The sequence below is a fragment of the Anguilla rostrata genome, chromosome 16, assembly GCF_018555375.3.
Source record: "Anguilla rostrata isolate EN2019 chromosome 16, ASM1855537v3, whole genome shotgun sequence".
Taxonomy (NCBI): Eukaryota; Metazoa; Chordata; class Actinopteri; order Anguilliformes; family Anguillidae; genus Anguilla; species Anguilla rostrata.
In genome coordinates, this window is record NC_057948.1 from 26977553 (window position 1) to 26997195 (window position 19643).

The 19643-nt window shown below is 40.6% G+C and overlaps 2 protein-coding genes and 1 long non-coding RNA gene across 3 annotated transcripts in view; 1 reads left to right on the forward strand and 2 right to left on the reverse strand.

The window, feature by feature from the left end:
- The window catches only part of LOC135241501 (granule associated Rac and RHOG effector protein 1-like), a 32358-nt gene extending 27267 nt beyond the window's left edge, over nt 1-5091 (reverse strand). Inside the window, exon 1 of the mRNA XM_064311976.1 lies at nt 4979-5091. The gene's annotated coding sequence lies outside the window, so the exon portion shown is untranslated. The remainder of the gene's footprint in view (nt 1-4978) is intronic.
- Nucleotides 5092-8441: 3350 nt separating this feature from the next.
- LOC135241672 (uncharacterized) lies at nt 8442-10585 on the reverse strand. Its single transcript, XR_010326080.1, has 2 exons — nt 10089-10585; nt 8442-9114 (listed from the first exon to the last, which is right to left on the reverse strand). It is a non-coding gene; the product is annotated as an uncharacterized LOC135241672 (long non-coding RNA).
- Nucleotides 9075-19023, forward strand: gpib (glucose-6-phosphate isomerase b). Its single transcript, XM_064312233.1, has 18 exons — nt 9075-9210; nt 10805-10895; nt 11552-11620; nt 12690-12809; nt 12919-13002; nt 13148-13294; nt 14158-14229; nt 14326-14370; nt 14472-14525; nt 15447-15507; nt 15780-15823; nt 16134-16286; nt 17038-17167; nt 17335-17411; nt 17753-17881; nt 18163-18238; nt 18450-18516; nt 18663-19023. Exons 1-18 carry the CDS (start codon nt 9092-9094, stop codon nt 18784-18786), a joined length of 1662 nt encoding a protein of 553 aa, XP_064168303.1. The 5' UTR covers nt 9075-9091; the 3' UTR covers nt 18787-19023.
- The last annotated feature ends 620 nt before the right edge of the window (nt 19024-19643 follow it).

Below are 19643 nucleotides of genomic sequence, written 5' to 3' on the forward strand. Positions count from 1 at the left end.
GGATTTCTGGAGAAAAATCTGATTAGTAATACAAAATGTAGGCCTACTTATTATACAACACGATTTGTAGGCTACTTGTTGTGCTGTGTTTGTACTTGAAGTACAAACATCCATGATAAACAATTGTCAACCTCTGGCAGGGAGAAATGACGAGGGCACTGATGTGTGCCAGGGAACCCTGCGATCTCGGCCGGGAGATCCGCAGAGAGGAAGCACAGCACCGCTCTGACTGCGGGCATTCAGCTGGTTTCCCAGGAAACCTGGGAGCGAGCAGTACCGCGGCGTGCGTCCGTGGCGATGGAGACCATCAGCCACACTCCACTTCCTCCCAGCTCCATCACTGCAGGACGCCACGCTTTCATACCGACGGGGTCCACGCTAATCTCAGCCACCGGGTGCTTTTAGTCCAGCTGTAAGCACTAATAGACCCATGAGACAGCAACGGTTCTGCTGAAAATGCCTCACAGTGAAGGTCTTCATTCTGGACCTTCCTCACACAGTCACCTCTGGTTGAACATGCTTCCTTATTAGAAGCCGTAACCAGAGCATTTGAGGCGCACACCTTCATCGGTACATAAAAAACAGACCTCCTTGTATGCATAGTCTAATTTGTGGCTATACGCAAGATGACCCAAATTTGGTAGGGCATGTAAATCGGCTTGGAGGGATTTGCCTATTTATGGCAAACTGGGTCAGAACACAAAGTTCAAGAAGGGCCAAGACAAATTTGCATGACCCCCTATTACCTTTCTCAGGCCTGGTCAGCACCATCTTACAAACACAACTGCACAGATCAACAGCGAGGTGTCCACAGAAATCACAGCCATGCAGCTTATAAATCATTTGTGTCAGGGACCTCAAAATTCAAAACAACTGATAAAGACCATATCCTCTCTTTCACCCCCAGACAGACATTGTTATAATTTGATATGTTCTGCCAAAGGGAGGTGGGAAGATGGGCTGGGACAGACTGAGAAGGGCAGTGTGAAACGAGCACTTGGAAACGCTCACACAGACGCAGCTTATCTCAGGGGTGTTTTTCTCTACCCATCTATTCTAAGGAAATCCTATAGATATCCTGGGGAAGGGGCCAGCTCAGGGACTCCTGTCAACAGAGCAGCAGTCTCTCTCTCCCTGAGCTGAACTAAAGCCTCACAATAACAGTAAATCATGAAGCGCAACCAAGTACCATACCGTAACCTATCATTACAAATAAAAAAAAGAATAATTATGTGGAAATTAAGTCTGATTCACATTTCAAACATTTTTATACACACACACGCACACATATAATATATATATATATATACATATCTGCAGAACACATGACTGCCAATATTATAACCTCAGCTTGTCTTTAAAGTGGATGCAAGCTGAAAAGAGGGATTCTGAACATACAGTTAGTTGAGCCTGTGAGAATGCACTGGGGATCAGCTTTATAAGCACAGGCTTGATTAAGCTAAAGCTCAGACCAATTACATATCTGAATTCATGCAGCATCTGTTTTCCTCTATTACATCACACCTCAAAGCCTTTTCTCAGGACCGTGCAGCACTGTATGAGAGCAGCTTACAGAAAGCACACAGAGAGAGTTCCACCCTAACCAGGCGTTGCAATCAATCAACCTCTGCCATTTGCCTTCATTCGCCACAGACCATTCCAATGGCCAAAAGACAATTCAAACAATAACAAATTCATTATCTCTGAAAACCATAATCAAAACAAAGGGGTTAAAACAAAACTACTTGACCCAGTCTTGAAGGACGTATTAAAATGTTAAATACGACACTCACAGCCAACAGACCAGCATCCGCACACTGCACCAAATTCAGAACAGATATGAAAGCCAAGCACTAACCTAAAGGAAAAACAACAAAGACATGATGCACTGATCTCCACAGCAGACATGAAAGCAAAACAAGGAAAAGTAGTAGCTCCAGCTATAGCAGGCTCACATTATATTGGAGACAGAAATACTGATGTCTACTCAGATTTAGGAGAACAAACAAACATACAGCGTGCAAAATACAAATCCCATATAACTTCAAGAACCATTACAAAGCAGATAACAACAGAATGGCAAGGGAGATGTATTAAAGGAGCAGCTGAGTCCAATAAACTGTAACACTCGAGCCCATACCCCCCTCAGGAATATTCCAGTGGAATGCATTTATTTCCATAGCAACACAACTGTGACTGAGAAATCACCCTGACTTGCAGAGATCACAGCATTTGTCTGAGAGTGAGAGAGGTATTGTACACAAACTACATACTGAAATTCTGTGAACCCTTGTGGTTTTGCTGTAATTAGACTTGCCATGGCAGACTAATACCATTTGTGTTGCACTCTTCTAAAAAGTAGCCTAACATTTAGGTCAGACATTAGGGCTGCAAATACTGTTGTCCAGACAGTATTCTAAGCCCTTTTATCACATTAACTTTTATTTCATGTGTTATACCTACAGTCCAAATGTAATTAGGTCAACTGGTTTCAAAAGGACAGAAAGATTAATGAAAATATGTTCTATGATTATGCAATGCTATACATTTGCGTGAAAAATGCCATTCTGAGGGCATTCATGCAGACATAAAAAAAACATCTTTTCAGGGTTAGAGGAGGCTGTTCAGACAGCCCACAAATTCCTTGACAGATGACATCAGGAGCGGCATGCAGCTATTTTATTTTTATCCATTTGACTTTTTATGAGAATTTTTGTGTGGTATATTTGGAATTCTGCCACCCTAACAACGCTGTAGGAATATGGGAAGTTATTTAAAGTGCACAACAGAACAAAGTTTCCTTATCTATATTAGGTAGTACTGCTTTCTGGCTCCAGTCACTCACATTCCAGAAGGCATCCCTAACACTGACCAGACCTAAAGTATCTGCTTCAGCTCCAAAAGATCAACAGATCACTCATGCAATCCTCTGCTACTGTGGTTCAGTCTGTTCTTCACCATGAATTCTTCATCAACTTTGTTGATAAACATCTTCAGAACAATCTTTTCTTAAGTCTGAATTGTGGAAAGAGATATTCTGCGGCATATTCCATTCTTTATTACATTTCCAACCTTCAGTGATCCAAACAGGAAATACATTCCACATGATCTCATTCAAGGCAGACAGAAATCCTTCCAGCCACGAAACTCTAGTTCCACAATACAGTAACATACCTCAGTAGCAAAGCACCATTTATGAAAAGCATAGAACTGCTTTAAGTAACAGCATCACAGTATGTAATTAAAAGTGCTCACCTATTGTTGAGTTAAACGTGGCACGAATTACAGGTTTAGCACGCAAAAGGAACGTTTTTGCAACCTCTTACAATAATAACTGAAACGTTGGGGCTGTTCCTCCTAGCCTAGGTAACCGTCAATTGAATCTCATCTATGTGTATGTATGCACATTTGATATTTTATTTTTTGCTTCATCTAGGAAATTCAGAGGTGAAACTTATTTTGCACGATGCGTTTTATAAAAATGTAGCTACAAAACGCTTAGTACAAGAACACATTTAATGAATAAATCATTAACTAGGAAATTCCACGGTGTGTTCGTATGCGGATACAACGCTGTCAGACGAGCTAACGTGGAGCTCTAGTACTCCGTGTGAATCTATGAATGGTGGCTGGTTAGTTCCATTGATTCACATCACCGTTGACGGTCTCCCCTTTCCATTGCCACTATTAGCTAGCTAACGTTAGTTAGCTGACATGCGATTTACTGTGCGACGGTGCGTGTCTTCCACTGCAACCTTCCAGAGTTCATGTGTTGGAGAATACACAACAGGGGTTTGTGAATAATATCAAGATATTCATATCGTTACACTTCCAACATGCAGTTAAACTGGCAGCTCCACTAACTAATGTGTATCACGCTAGCCAGCAAGATATAGCGTTTGGGATTTTTATTGCGAAAAAACTAACGTTAGCAAGCTAACAAGCTACATGGCTATTTATTGTAAAACTGCAACACCCTGTAAGGGAGCACCCAGGCTCTTTTCGCAATACTGACCAGTTAGCTTGCCCGTTGCATTGCCACATATTAACATACAATTGGCTGGCTTGCTACGTAGCTAACTATCAATTGCATGGTTAAAAAACGTAGTTGTAGCTACCTATGTAGCAAACAAGCTAACTACTATTAATAAAGCTGATCACTGTTTTGCAGAACGGTCCGTAGCAATCCCCGCAAGCGCAACTATGCCGGTTCCATGGAAACTCGGGAAGACAGTTTTGTGAGAACTAAATGTGGCCTTTAACGAACCAAAAAAGAGCATTCCGTTTGCTGTAACTGGCGAACTGAAGCGACGCAACAGTTCGGCATCGTAATGCATGTAGCGAGCTAAGCTAGCTACAACACGAGAAACTGCAATGTAAACGCCCATGGAAGGCAAAAAATAACAGCAAGTTAGAACAATCTAGCTACAAAATGATCTTTATCCATTCGCCTGGCTACCTAGTTTCTTGAGTAAAATATAGGTTTTGATAAGCTGACGTTAAATGTGGGTTGATGAATACATTTTTGGAAGCACTATACGAAAGATCGCATGAATATTGGAACAACTGCAATCTGAAAAGACTAGACTAAGAGATTCCATGAACGTTTTTTCGCAATCGTTTCAACCGCCTACTACAGGTCGACAGATAATTAAGTTCGCAGTATTCCAGTGCTAAGGGGCAAACAGCTTGTAGTTGTAGCTTGCTAGCTAGTAAGAGGCTGCTTGCTGCATACCGAGTGGAATGTACTGCACCACAACTAACGCTAGCTACCCTGCTATGCCAGCCAGTGACTCCCTGACAATCTTCTGCGACATAACAGTTTTCATGCCTTTACAGCAAATACAAATGTCGCCCCATATTTCACCGGTCCAGTGGAACAATGTTCCCCGTTGTGAGTATATTTACACGAGAAAGTATTAATTTTTAAAAGCTTTAACCACCATACACCTTTAAAATAGCTAACCGTATCGCTTACCAGCAACATCCCACCGTCCTGACAGCGGCAAATCCCTGTCTGTGTACACCGGAAGTGACGTTTTGGATATAAACCACGAAAAAGGGTTTAAAAAGGGAGTTTCCCTGTGCTTGTGTGGGAGGCGATTTCGACAGTGGTTAACCCTCCTGTTCTGTTCATTTTTTAGGTACAGCAAAATGTTCCCGGGTGATATAAACATACAGGGGGGGTTTGCAAATACATGAAATGAACCATTTTCATTTAGAATGTTGATTACACTAATTAAGGCCAGTAGAAGAAGTTTCATACTGAAAAAATAATTTTAAGTATTTTTCCTAGATTTTCAAACTTTAAAAAGGGTCAATTTGACCCGCAACATAACAGGAGGGTTAAAACTCATTTGCTATTAATGAAATGGGTTGATTTATGGTTAATTAATATTGATTTGATTCGCGATGTTTGTCCATTTTCATTTTATTATAATAAAAATAGTTTCAAAATATTATTTTTGATATCCCAGTGGCGCTATATATATATATATATATATATGATTAAAATAAAGCACTTTTTGTGAGATATCGTTGTCTTCTATTTTGTAAAAGAAAAAATAACTAACACGGTAAATCGCAACAATAATATAATTTCGCACACAAAATCAAATACAAACAATACTAAGTTAATGTAAAATATATTGCAAATATTATCTCATGGGTATCAAGATTTTGGGAACCAAAATAAAAAACACTAAAAAAATAAAAGCAATAAAAAAAAAACCTTAAAGCACACATTCTACACGTCCTTTTTTGGAAATGGCAAAATGGTGTGTCAATAAATGAAGAAAAAAATCCTTCCATGCAGAGTACTTTCTGTCATAGTCAGAGACTTTGATAATGTTTCCTTCTGACACATCTTGGAGCAGTTCAATACCATTCGAAGTATTTCCCCCTTTGAATACACTTTAAAGACAATTCCAGTTCAGTCACTGAGATCTGAGAGGCTTTAAATCAGAATGTCCTGCGCACAGGGCTCGTCCCTCGCTTGTAAAAAAAAAGTCTTCCATGTCCATTCACTCTCCATTCAGAGGCAAGCAACATGGAGTCTGAAATGTGATCCTAATACAGAGGAATGCAACTCTGTGGCGAGCGTGGGGGAGGGGTATATTTTTTCTGTAAACAGTCCAGATATTGAGTAGAGGGCTTAATTAAAATATTATGTTTCACTCTTAGAACCATTCACAAATTTAGAAAGCAAATAAACTAAAAGCATGTCACAGAAAACTAACCAAAAAAGTATTCCGTTTTGACCTGTGTTCATTTTGCCATTTAGCTGAAATATGATTGTCTTATTTGTAGAACAGTTTTTTTGTGGAGAAACAAAAATGGCACGGTGGCTGTTTTGGTGACCTTATGTACGTTTTGTGTTGGTAAAGCTTACGTTTTAGTATATTTTTCAGTTTTGGGGTTTGTTTGTATCTGTTATAACAGACATTCACTGGTATTTTGTGTACATTTGTAAATAGATAACCACAAAATAAGCCCTGTGTTCATAAACGATCCCCAATTATGATGATAAAATGGATATAATTACCAGTTAAAAACTAAACATAAAGCTGAGAGTAGTATAATTAAAAGTGATCATATTTTTTCATTCCAACTATACAGCTAAATATTTCTTTATGTATATTCTATATTTCATTTAATCTGTATTTAATTTAAATGATTTGACAAAATGCATAGTTAACATTTCAGTCATTCAATAAATGTCCTCTGACACCTGTTAAATGCATAATTTATTTAGAATTTAATGTTCAGGTTGCAAACAGTATACAGTAAAATGTATAGGCTATTAGTGCCTTAAAATGTACCTTTCATAGATGTTTCCATTTGTACTTTGACTAATCCTTTATCGGAACAATCCTGAACAATATCTGATGGAGATTAGATTAGAGTTAGAGTTAGATTTTCCTGTTTCTTGATGAAGATATTTTATTTAAATACAGATTCCATAGTAGATTGCCACATCATCAATTAAGGAGTGTACACACCAGAATAAAATCAATAGTAGAGCAGCCGATGCCTTAATAAAAATTTTGAATCCTGATACTGTAATCATGTATATTTTGTTTTATCATATGGTGTTTTCTGCCCCCTAGTGGCAATATTAAACATGTATATAGTGTGAAATTAGTGAATGAAGTATCGGCAAAAACAGTAATGTTTTCACAATAAAACAACATAGGTTTTAAAAAGCGTGCTTTACTTTCATTGTGTTGCATTTACACTGTATTTCCATAAATGCAGTGTGTCCCTGTAATCAATCTTTATTGTAATAAACAACAAGCAAGGGCAAAATAATACAGTACATACTTGCGATGCTCATCTAGAAGAATCAGTCTAAAGTGCCCAAGGTGTTCTAAAATATTTTACACGTTGGACCATTGTTCATTTCATACACTCGATTTTCTCGTAGTAAAATTTTATTTTAATGAGCTATGAACTGCACCTGCAACTGATTTGACTTTTTGAAGCAGAATTGCTCTAAAGTCAAAGGTTAAAATGTGCTAGTGAAAATACAAAACAATGTCTGCAACTATCTTCCTAGCTGTTTACCGCTAGCTAATACCTATTTATAAATTCTGTACCTGGCTGTAAATTGTAGATGATAGTGATTTAAATGAATTTTATAGCCTGCTCTATACCCCATTAAGTGTCTAATATTTACCACAGATGTGTCAGTACATGAACCTTTACTTCAGTAGCAAAATTACTTTTAGCAGTCAAAAGTTGGCAGGTATGCTGCCAAATTACAGGTATCTGTAACTATACAGCATGAGCTTGTCATTGTGTGTGCTTTCCTACAGAAATTTGAAAGAAAAAAGATACAGCATTTCATAGAGTAAAACACATCAGTAGACTGAATAAAAATAATGAGTCCATACTTTCTGCTCATTATCATAGCTGTTGACAAATCTGTGGTCGTTGACATAATATTTAATGTCACACAATCCTAACCAAGTGGAATCAAACTACAGATATATTTTCACCTTCCCTTATTCTGTTCATATGAAATGCCTTCGGTACAAAAGCAGGGGTGCAGTACGTGAGGGAGTAGGATAATTCCAAGGACCTTGATTGGCTGGAGCTGTCAAAAAATTGTTCTGTAATTGTGTAGGGATGGGGTGGCCGGGGGTGCTGGGGCCCAAAGTCCCTGGCGATGCGCTTGTTCACAAGCACTGATGTGCAGACAGTGCAGTACAATTACTGATTTTAGTCAACTGAAGCAGTGCATGATGCCCAAGTACTCAGATACATCTATTGCAGTACAGACCCCTTTTTACATGCATGTTTATACCTTTTGGTTTCATTAAAGCCACAAAACAGCGAACATTTCAAATGCAAAGTGTTGTGGTCATTTACAATTCATAGTGCAAAGCATTGTCCAATGCTCATCTGAATGGTCCACCTATTGTTTTCATTGTAGCCAACATGATTTAATTTTTCTAAATAATGTTATCTTGTGTCTTGGTGGCATTTTTCACTTTTAGTATTGCATATCTATCCCCAGGAAATGTTTTACAATCTTAAGTGTATTCATTTTTTTTTGTCGTTTTATTTCAAGTTTATACATTTACATTGTTCAACATTCAGCCACTTCAGTAGCCCAGTAGGGCACTATTAATGTGTGGCCATTTTACTGTGTTTCTAAATGCATGCCTATTGCTGGTTTTCATCGGAAATGTGCAGGAAAGTTACACAACTTCCAACCTTCCTTTTCTCATGAGTTGCATTCAACAAGCCGTATTTTTATTATTATTATCCTGATGGCCTAAGTCACACTTACTTTCCCTCTGCTCACATCAGCAAATGTATATTATTGGTCGCGGTATATAAAATGATACAGGTACACCAATCCTATGGCAGGTCGTAGAGTATGCGAGGAAAGAGTGCAACAAGTCCGTGCTCCATACTGTTGCGGTGTCATCATGGGAGGGGCACACTTGAGCACTACTATTGGAGCAGAACAGTCAGATTATTTCCTGTTCGCCTTGCCCTTCATTCTCTCCCGTTCCCAGCCTGAGCCTCGCTTAGCTGCTGTATAGGTGTGCAGATAGGACCGCTGCATCTTCTCGACATCATGGGTCTCACAAGTGATCCGAACTACAAGAAATTGGAACAATGGTACAGATCCAACGCTGGCAACCTTAACATGAGGCAGATGTTTGAGGCCGATAAGGATCGATTCAGCAAGTTCAGGTAACATAATTAACACTGTCACACCGACAGCTTCCACGGTGTAGTCTAATTTTAAAACACAGTCTAACATCAGTTGTTAACCACGATTAGATGCTATCTGTTCACATGTTGATAAATGTAAAATAACCAATCATTTGACAAGGCGACATTTCTGTATTTTGCCATTTTCGTGACGGGAAGTTGCTAAGCTAGATAGAGAAGCTTGCTAGAGCATCATCGTTGTCTTGCCATAGAACTAGCTGGCATAACTATAAGCAACGACATAGCTAAATAGTTTATGTTTGAATGTTATACTGAGGAAAACACTATTTACTAGCAAGATAGTTCATGCAGTTACCAGCCAGCTACCGAGATTATAGGTATTTGTCATTTCGATGAACGTGCCAGAGCACAATGTGGGCGGGGGCATAAAGGGTTGCTAGCTAGCTAGTTAAAAACGTCTACTTTGGAAGCGGCTAGGCAGTCACCTGACCATTTATTTATTAATCTAATCTTGCAAGAAGCTGACCATACATGTCACTCTGTTTTCAACTGTTAAATCTTAATAATGCATTGAAATACCTGTGGTGTAAATCCATCAGTAACCGATGATAACTGGCTAGCTAGCTATAAAGGTCATGCTAACAAGGTCTAACGTTTCAGTTCCGTGCTGGTCTCATAACAGTTACAATTCAGGCATTTGGCAGACGTTTTTTCGGTAAGGCGGCGTAAAAAAGCTGCATAACTAGAGGCCAAGCGAGTTACCATTATATAAGGATGAGCACAGTTGGTTACAGTCATATCACTGCCGTCTTACAACATCTGCAAAATATTCGAATAATCGTAGAATAATATTATATTATTTAAAACGACAGATTTTCTTCACTTGGAAAACTCACATTTATGGTAGCTTGCCCAGTTCTTTGTTTTATTCTTGGCAGTCACGCACACTGGGCCTCATTGACGGTAGCTTTCTTGCTAGTTCGCTTAATAGCCGTTGGCTAACGAGGAACATTAATTTCATCTGGCCCTCCATTCGCCTTCCTATTTCTCGCACAATAATTACAACATTAATGAGTGCTGGTTATTAACTCATTAGTCCCCGGGATGCATGGTTGTTTGCAAAATTATCTACGATAGATTTGTCACACACGCCTTTGTCTTACGAAACCGAGCTTTAATGCGGTAAGCCATTGATTCTGGCGGTGCCAGTGCTACGTGCACTTGAGCACATCCTGGCTGCTGCTAGAACATGGGGTACCCTGCACTCTTGACACTTCCTTATTCTAGCAGCAGCGACACAATATATCTACTTATGTTGGAGTGGAGTACAATAACATCTAGTATTTAACCCCTGTGAAATACTGTAAGTGTAGTGGGTGGATGCACGCTGCTGTGTAAATATGCGGAAGATGGGATACATTGGCACGATTTTGCAGTGGTGTCGCAATGTGTACTTCGTCCTAGTAACGTCAACGCGTGGTCATGTGGGGGCTCACGTTTCAATGAGAGATAAGCTGAAGGTTCGGGTACTTATTGGGTTGACAATACTGTATTATATGGGCAAAAATGTGAAATTATATTCTTTTGCAATTCTGTTTCCTTGTCTGGACAGTACAACACTGAACACCGATGATGGAGACATCTTGATCGATTACTCGAAGAATCTCATTAATGAGGAAGTCATGAAGATGTTGATTGCCATGGTAATAACCAAACTGCAAGTTACACAATTGACTGAAAGTAAAAATATTCACGGCATGCATATGCAAACTACTGAACCATATGGCTGACAGCTAGGAAGAATTTAGTTTTAATTTCAGTGATACATACACATCCATAGAAAAGTGATTTATATAGCATCTCTTATTGAAGCAACATTTCTGCTCTGCTTGAAAAGTGAAATTTGGGTGGTCTCCATTCAGATGGACAGAGTGGCGATGTAACTGTGTACTGCAGACACCATGCGAACAGATACTTGAGCTGTCATGTCTTATTAGCTTAAGACCACTGCCTGATTATTAGGGTCTTATGGTCCTGCCCTTGCATGTGCACTAATTCAGAAAATACAACTTTTAAAACTGTCTGCTTGTTACCCACAACAAAGTATGCAATTCTGAGGTATGCAAAATATTACTGGTTATCCAGAAAATCTGCTTGAAAAATATGCTTCATGCATATGTCCATGAATGACTCTATGGTTTTGCATTAAATCTTCAGATTGCTTGCATCTAAAGACAAACAGCACACACCATACTCTTCTGTCTAGTTTAAATAATTGGATTTAATTTCATTTGCATTGAAAATACAGGTCTGTGGGCCATGTGTCGTTGGGTGATGTTTTTTGTGTGTTTTTGCACAGGCAAAGTCGAGGGGAGTGGAGGCCGCTCGGGAGAAGATGTTCACTGGAGAGAAGATCAACTTCACTGAGGTTTACTTTCTTTGACATTTTTACTGTCAGCTCTCACTTTCACTGTCAGTTTGCATAGAAACACTGAAAGCAAGTACAGTCCCTAAACTAGTGCACACTGAAATTGACTCCTAGTATACCATCTTAATGTAATGCTCATCTCTTTTTAAATGTCTTTTAATCCCCCGTTTTTTCTTTCTCTCAATCTCAAATGGCCAGCTGTATTTGCTGGCCCAACACATCTCTGTAAAGTCCTCCTTCAAATCGAATGCGTGTGTTACATGTGTGTAGTTAGGGATGCTCTTATCACACTGCAGTGCTTCAAATGAGCTGCACAGTCATTGTGCTATTTATGCGTCTGGTGCAGTTAGCCTGCAGACCAGCGGTCTCTTTCATGATGAAGCCCTCCTTCCCTGTGCAGTGCTGTGGCCAAATACACACTTCTCTGTGGGGCTGCCACTGCCAGCATAGTCAGCACTGTCATAGTCAGGCTCCAGAGTGTGGGACACGTCACTGCATTGAGAATGGATACTTAGCTGGATGTGTTACAAATTCTGACAGAGGTTTCGTCATATTTTTCAAAAAGAACCTTTCGTTGCCAATCAGTTGATGCCGAAGGACTGTACATATAGCTATTTGAAACACAGTCTCATGCTGAACAAACATATGTTTAATTTGTGGTCTATACAAATTGGGGTTTAAAATGAAAATGAGTGTAAATAATAATCCTAGACACTGCACTGTAATATGATGCTATATGTATATGGCATTTCAGCCAATTTGAGCAAAACTGATGTTTAGATCAATGCAGGAGTTTGACTCTCCATTTGCCTTCCTATTTGTTGAGCAGCATTTACACCATTAACTAGCACTTCTAGTTCACTGGTTCTGAACGAATTAGTCTCAGGGAGATGCACGCTCGGTTGCTAAATTATCTATGATAGATTTGTCTTGTCGACGCCTTTGTCTTATGAAACCACTTCTGTGGTACTTCATTGCGGTGCACACTTGAGCACAGCCCTTTTCTAGAACAGGAGGAACAGTGCACACTTGACACTTCCTAATTCTAGAAGCTGTCTGGTCTTACTAGGGCCGCGCCGTTCTCCACACTGCTCTGCGGAACCGGTCCAACACCCCCATCCATGTTGGCGGGACAGACGTAATGCCTGAGGTTAACAGGGTCCTGGAGAAGATGAAGAACTTCTGCCACGTAAGCAACAGCTGGCTTGGATTTATTATCATTGTCATAATATCATGATTATTTAGAGTGCAATCACAGACTGATTTATATAACGTATCTGTCTTGTTTCTGGGAGCAGAAAGTACGCAGTGGAGAATGGAAGGGCTTCACTGGACAGGCCATCACGGATGTTGTTAATGTGGGCATTGGGGGATCTGACCTAGTGAGTATGATTTGTGCAATCTGGCACACTTTCTGATAAACCAATATTTATTTTATAAATATTGCATTAGAGGACTGAGTGGAAAAGGGCTTATTTGTGTGTTAGCCTCAGCCTGGTGTGTTAAGTGCTTTGTGCCATATAACAGGGCCCTCTGATGGTTACTGAAGCTCTGAAGCCCTACTCCAAGGGAGGCCCCCGTGTCTGGTTCGTATCCAACATCGATGGAACGCACATGGCCAAGACCCTGGCTGACCTGAATCCTGAGTCCACGCTTTTTATCATTGCTTCTAAGGTATGAGGCTTCATCCATCTCACTCAGTTTTCTAAGAGGACTTTCCCTCTAGCAGGTAATGCTAGTTAAGAATGTGTGTTATAAGTCCAGAAGCTGAAGTTTTTCGTTACTCTGCAGTATGTAAGTTTGGAACAACGAGCAAGAGAGAGCTAGATTTATTTTTTGGCGGGTGGGGGAGTTCTATCACCTCCCACTCTCTGCCCTCTGCTCTCCCTCCAAAACCCCTCCCTCCAAACACATGCACGTCTGCTGCCTGACTCTGAGTACTGGAGAGAGAGGACATATGTGATCCGTTCTGTCATAAGCCAGCAGCCGTTCATAGTGGTAGCTCAGTTAGCATGCCGCCCATAAATATTGTGTTACATTTTTGTACTGGACGCACAAGGATGAAATTGGTATCTTATCATCAAACTATGGGTAAGAAAGTCAAAAAGCATATTTCCCAATCTATAGTCTAAAGACTATATCTTTATGGAAATAACTTTAGTTTGCAGTGAAATAACTTCTATCCATTTTCAATTTTTTCTTCTGTAAACCTTTACATTTTTAATATAGAGGAACTTTCCATTCAGACTGAGGCATGTCTATTCCACTGCATCTTCGCGTGCTGAGACAAGTTAGCCTTTCAGCACAAAGCCCTTAGTTTTTTCATTACCCTCCTGGTAAAGGTGCAGCCAAATATAGGGCAGGTAGAAAATTTTTGGAGCATACCACTCCCTTCCATTCACTGGCATTGAGAAGCCTGCAAGAACAGAGTGAATCTTAGCTGCTAGAGTAATGGCATGCCGCTACCAGTTCCGCTAACCGTGGCCTTTTCTCCCGTTTGTAATCTAACCTCAGTCACCGTCCACTGTTCCTTTCAGACATTCACCACTCAAGAGACCATCACCAATGCAGAGACTGCCAAGGAGTGGCTCCTGCAGAATTTTCAGGATGTGAGTAGCCTGCTTTTCTCTGTGAGGGGAAAGTAAGTGGATTCAGACACATCACCGTGTGCAAACTCACATTTTAACCAAACCTTTACTCTACAGAAATCTTCAGTGGCCAAGCACTTTGTGGCTCTCTCCACTAATGCTGTGAGTTCTCTACTTTTCACTATTTCAGTTCAGTGCGTTGGCTGCATATTTTGCTTAATGAATTGGTTTTACTTACCTTGTGTCTTCTGGTTTTCTTTTAGCCAAAAGTGAAGGACTTTGGGATTAACACCGACAACATGTTTGAGTTCTGGGATGTAAGTGCATTGTACTGTATGTGTAATGATGTGAGGGACTCCTGATTAAGCCAGGGGAAATAGCTATGAATAGCATAGACTCTTTGACCGGTGAAGTAGGTGTCTGTAAATGGGCTGACAGTTTCTGGGTCTGTCTTATGTTAGTATGGTATCATGGCTATATGTTATTATTATTTGTGGTTTTACCTCTTGTAGAGACCAAAGCACTGCATTTAGCTGCTTGTTAATTAACAAGTATTGGTGCTGAGATGCAATTTATGTCCATTTCCATGTGGTATATTACAGTTCATTGTAGCTCGCATTACTTGCAATGAAAGTACTTGGAAAAACCATTAAACAGGAGGGTATGTAGTTGGGGGTTAACTGCCTGGAGAGCCAGGAACATTTTAAAATTATATCTTTAAAATTTCAGCAGTTTGTGGCAGTAAAGATCTTTACTGTGTGAAAACATGATATCTAAAGTATATTAAGAAATACTGCCTTTATTTTACATGAAGGGATAGTGTTTATTCACATTCCTTTCCTTATTCAATGAAGATATTCTATTTGAGTACACCATCTGTAAATTCGGCTTATCTTTGTCACTGTTTATTTTATTATGGAATGTGGGGATGCATAAGAACTGAGTGTTATATGAAAATGTTGCAATTTCTTTGAAAGGCAGGGGCAATCTTGCCTAATCACACTGTATCTTGCCTTATCACACAGTTCCTTTAATTTATTAGGTATCTGTGCTGGCTGTGCCAGTTAGATAGTCAGCAGTTGGCTGGTACCCTTCTGAAATGATGGTAGATGCTGCCACTATGGGACAAGCTGACAGTTTCTTATGAGCATTCCTGTTTGATTGGGGGATTGGGAATATGTAAAAGAAATGTAACTGTTCTATATGTTGTTAATAATATAAAAATTTCATATTTTTAGTGGGTTGGTGGTCGTTATTCCCTGTGGTCTGCTATTGGACTGTCCATCGCATTGCACATTGGTATGTGTTTCCTAAGAGTAGGTCTTTTTCTCTAATGCTGTAGCATCTTTTACATGTTGTTTATTAGAATTGCTCTACAACCTGCATGGATTCAAAAGCTGGCCTTCATTGTTGCACTCAGAAAATATAGATACATGTTTTATTTTGTGAAAAGGAAGTCGGTCACCTTGGTGTGTAGGCTCTGTGGCCCCAGATTATATGGTGAATTCTGAGTAATTGTAAGAAGGGTCATAATGATTCCCCTTAATGTCATTTTTCTTGTACTTCTTCAGGATTTGACAACTTTGAGCAGCTGCTCAGTGGAGCCCACTGGATGGTAGGCAGAACTCCATTCATTAAATCCTGTTGAATAACATGCTAGATGCCACTTTGCTTGATCCTGTCCTTTTCAAATGCATATTCTAGTTTTCACACAGTTTACATTTGTTTTAACATCATACCATCGACTGTATGAAACTTTAACTGCAGGAGGTGTACAGAGTACCATGATTCTCCATTATGCCTGAAAGCCACTTCCTGTGCTGTGATGTTATGTTGGATCTCATACCTGCTACACTTGATAGTGGAGGATATGTAGTCCAACCCCGTCGGCTGAAGCCTCTGCATTGCCCCTGCTTCTCTCTCAGGATAACCACTTCCGCCGCACTCCCCTGGAGGCCAATGTGCCCGTGCTCCTGGCCATTCTGGGAGTCTGGTACATCAACTTCTTCCAGGCTGAGACCCACGCCATGCTGCCCTATGACCAGTACATGCACCGCTTCGCTGCATACTTCCAGCAGGTCAGTCTGCCGGAAGGCGACTGGGGAGTGCCATGTGCCGCTCAGCAGGGCTGATGAGCATGCTCAGTAGGGACTGCAGGAAGGCTTGGCAACACCACTCACTACACAGAATACGAATGGTGATTTTTAATCATTTCACAGATCAGTGCCCAAATTTTTCCATTTTCCAGCCTATTGTGTCAATACAGTCACAGCCAGTGTCAGATATGATACAGATAATTTTATTCTCACAAATATAAACCAATATACAATGACTTGGCTGACTCAACGGATTGGGCTCAGTACAGGGCATTCAAACTGCGTAATGCTCTGCCCTATATCTCGCTTACCATTACTTATACAACGGCTTACCAGAAAAAAGCATAATTGTCATCAAAACATGCGTTTAAAAATATATATTTGCTTTATTCTGTTCATACTAGATAAAGAAATATTTTCTATTTTAATGTGTTTTTTCTTCTTTTACATATGATAAATTAATGGATGCAGTGACTAGTAGGCACATATCCCACTACTGCTGCCCACTGCTCCTAAGTAACTAGGATGGGTCAAATATGGGACAAATTACCCCACGGGGTTCAATAAAAGTATATCTTTATCCAACGAGTAATCGATCGAACCATTACTTGTACCCATCCCTAGAACAGAAAACTGGCTTGCTGCAGCTGTTCAGATATTAGTTATTAGTTGAGCACAAACAGGTTAAATAGAACGTGTAGCCCTCTGACACTGAATGATATGCTTCCCACAGGGCGATATGGAATCCAATGGCAAATACATCACCAGCCAGGGCACACGCGTGAACTACCACACCGGCCCTATTGTGTGGGGCGAACCCGGGACCAACGGCCAGCACGCCTTCTACCAGCTCATTCATCAAGGTGCGCTCCCAAGGGGCGTGGGCTCCAGCCTGAGGGAAAAAGAATGGGGCACTCTGTCTGAAATGCATATGAGAGTCATGGGGCTTGCTGTTTGAGTATGTTAAGCACCTGTAGCTGTAGCTCAGGGGTGAGCTGACACAACGCTGCCTTTCTCTCTCCCTCCACAGGAACACGCATGATTCCTGCTGACTTCCTCATCCCTGCTCAAACCCAGCACCCAATCAGAGACAACCTGCACCATAAGGTCCGCCCACATCCTCAGCTCTGCTTTTAAGCAAAGATCAACACTGTATTAGCCACTGGCTTCAACACACCAGACAGTCCAGTTCTTCTGTGCTTGTCATTCAATCTGTCAATGTTGTGTAAACTCATGGGAGATAGTGTTTAAGTGCATTCTTTCACCTTGGGTATTTGAATGTACCGTACTGTGCTTATATTTAAGCAAAGTTATTAATACTTGTAGTATAGTCCAGTATATTCTCTTAAAGATGATTTCAGCTGCAGCAATTTGTAAGGTGGTCAACCCTCCTGATTATTGACGATTAGCAGAGTTTGACTGGCTCGCGTTGCGTTTTCTACGTGCAGATTCTGATCGCCAACTTCCTGGCCCAGACTGAGGCCCTGATGCGGGGAAAGACCCCCGAGGAGGCTCGCAAGGAGCTGGAGGCCAGCGGAATGAGCGGGGAGCCTCTGGAGAAGCTGCTGCCGCACAAAGTGCGTGGAGAGAGGGAACCTGAGCAAAGCACACGCACCTGGATTAGTACACATACATTAGGCATTGCTTTTTAGAACTCTGATTGGTATTGTGTTCTTAAGGGAAAAAATGAAAACAAATGTGGCTTCTGCTAAGTCGAGATTGAGGTCAGTGTCATATTAGAATGGCGAACCAAGGATCAAGTAATGTGGTTTCTGTTCTTGTATACATTTTAGATGATAAGATGCTGGATATCTACTAAAAAAACAGGTTGTAAGTCTTGGTCCGTTTCTTATTGCAGGTATTCGAAGGGAACAAACCAACCAATTCCATTGTGTTCAAGAAGTTGACCCCTTTCATTCTTGGAGCGCTTGTTGGTAAGTTCCAAATATGGCTATCATTGACCAGTCAACTTGCACCCATTTCGCTAGCGTTATATTTTGTTTTGGTCATCTTATCCTGAGTGCAGACTAATGAGTGTGATACTCTGTTGAAGGGCATGGTATGATGTGTGTGTGATGTGTTGGTGCTTGAGTCTTTGGCAGTTCTACCGTCTCCTCTTATTCTGTTGCTGTTCGTGATTTGCAGCCATGTATGAGCACAAGATCTTCGTGCAGGGCGTTATGTGGGAGATCAACAGTTACGACCAGTGGGGGTGAGTAGCAGCGCAGGATCTCTCTGGAATTAACATGGCTCAGTGTAGAAATGAGTTCAGTTACGCTCCACGGAGTTTCTATATCAGCAATCGATCTAATCATTTTTAAAGCCTGAGGTGGTCTCATTTTTATTTCCTCGGAACAGAGTGGAGCTGGGGAAGCAGCTGGCCAAGAAGATCGAACCCGAGCTCCAGGATGACAGCGAGGTGCAGACTCACGACTCCTCCACCAACGGGCTCATCAGCTTCATCAAGAAAAACTACGCTTGAGCTCCAGCGACCCCTCCCCACTGCCCCATGGCAATCACCAGTGCAAGGACCTGACAACATAGCCACTTAGCTGTCTGAGAAGCTGAGCACTTTACGTGTGTAATCAATCTCCTGTTTGTGTAACTGATGTCTAGTGAATCGTGAGACTTTACTGTACTTGATTAAGTGTGCTAATGTTAAACCACACCTACCCCACTCTTTACCTAGTGAAGAAATAAATGTTTGCTTGTCACTTTACAGCTTGATATTGGTCTCTTTATCCACTGCTCATGGTGAAGCCAAAATGGATACCAGCATGACTTGTGTTCAGAGAAAGTAGTGTTGAGTCTGAAACATGTGAGTCTGAACAACACCACTAGGTGGGGTGCAATACAAGCTTATTTTTATTGGCTGAGCAACAGTTAATTGAAGGGGAAGTTTTGTGCATATACCTGAGCACAAGGAAATAATTTTTTATGTTAATGTAATGTCCACAAAAAGAAATCTGGATGATTTAGTGCAGCTTTACTCTATTCGGTGAACACAGATGGAACATAATTTTAACTGATTTGGTAATATAAATTTGCATAAAAATTAAGGCTGACAGTGTCATGGTGTTTTGAGACTTGTGTACTTATTATTTCTGTGTTATATGTTTTTTTTTTGTCCCATATGAGGGAAAAGTGTTCCTTACGTACATGTTCTAGAGCTCAAAATGCTTTACATGTTCCTAAACGATAAACTGTTGTGAGTGTGGGTGATCACTGTATTCCCCATTTATGACTGGGAAGACTACACTTCCAGTGTGATTCACCTGAGCAGATGCTGGTCACTATTCAAGTCACTGAAGTAAGGAGTTCCATCTATGAAAATTTCAG

Bases quoted from the DNA above. Each gene is read 5' to 3' on its own strand.
- gpib (XM_064312233.1), top strand. From the start codon at position 9,092: ATGGGTCTCACAAGTGATCCGAACTACAAGAAATTGGAACAATGGTAC. The intron at 9,211-10,804 runs GTAACATAATTA...TTGTCTGGACAG, and splicing joins GATCGATTCAGCAAGTTCAG to TACAACACTGAACACCGATG. The intron at 16,287-17,037 runs GTCAGTCTGCCG...TGCTTCCCACAG, and splicing joins TCGCTGCATACTTCCAGCAG to GGCGATATGGAATCCAATGG.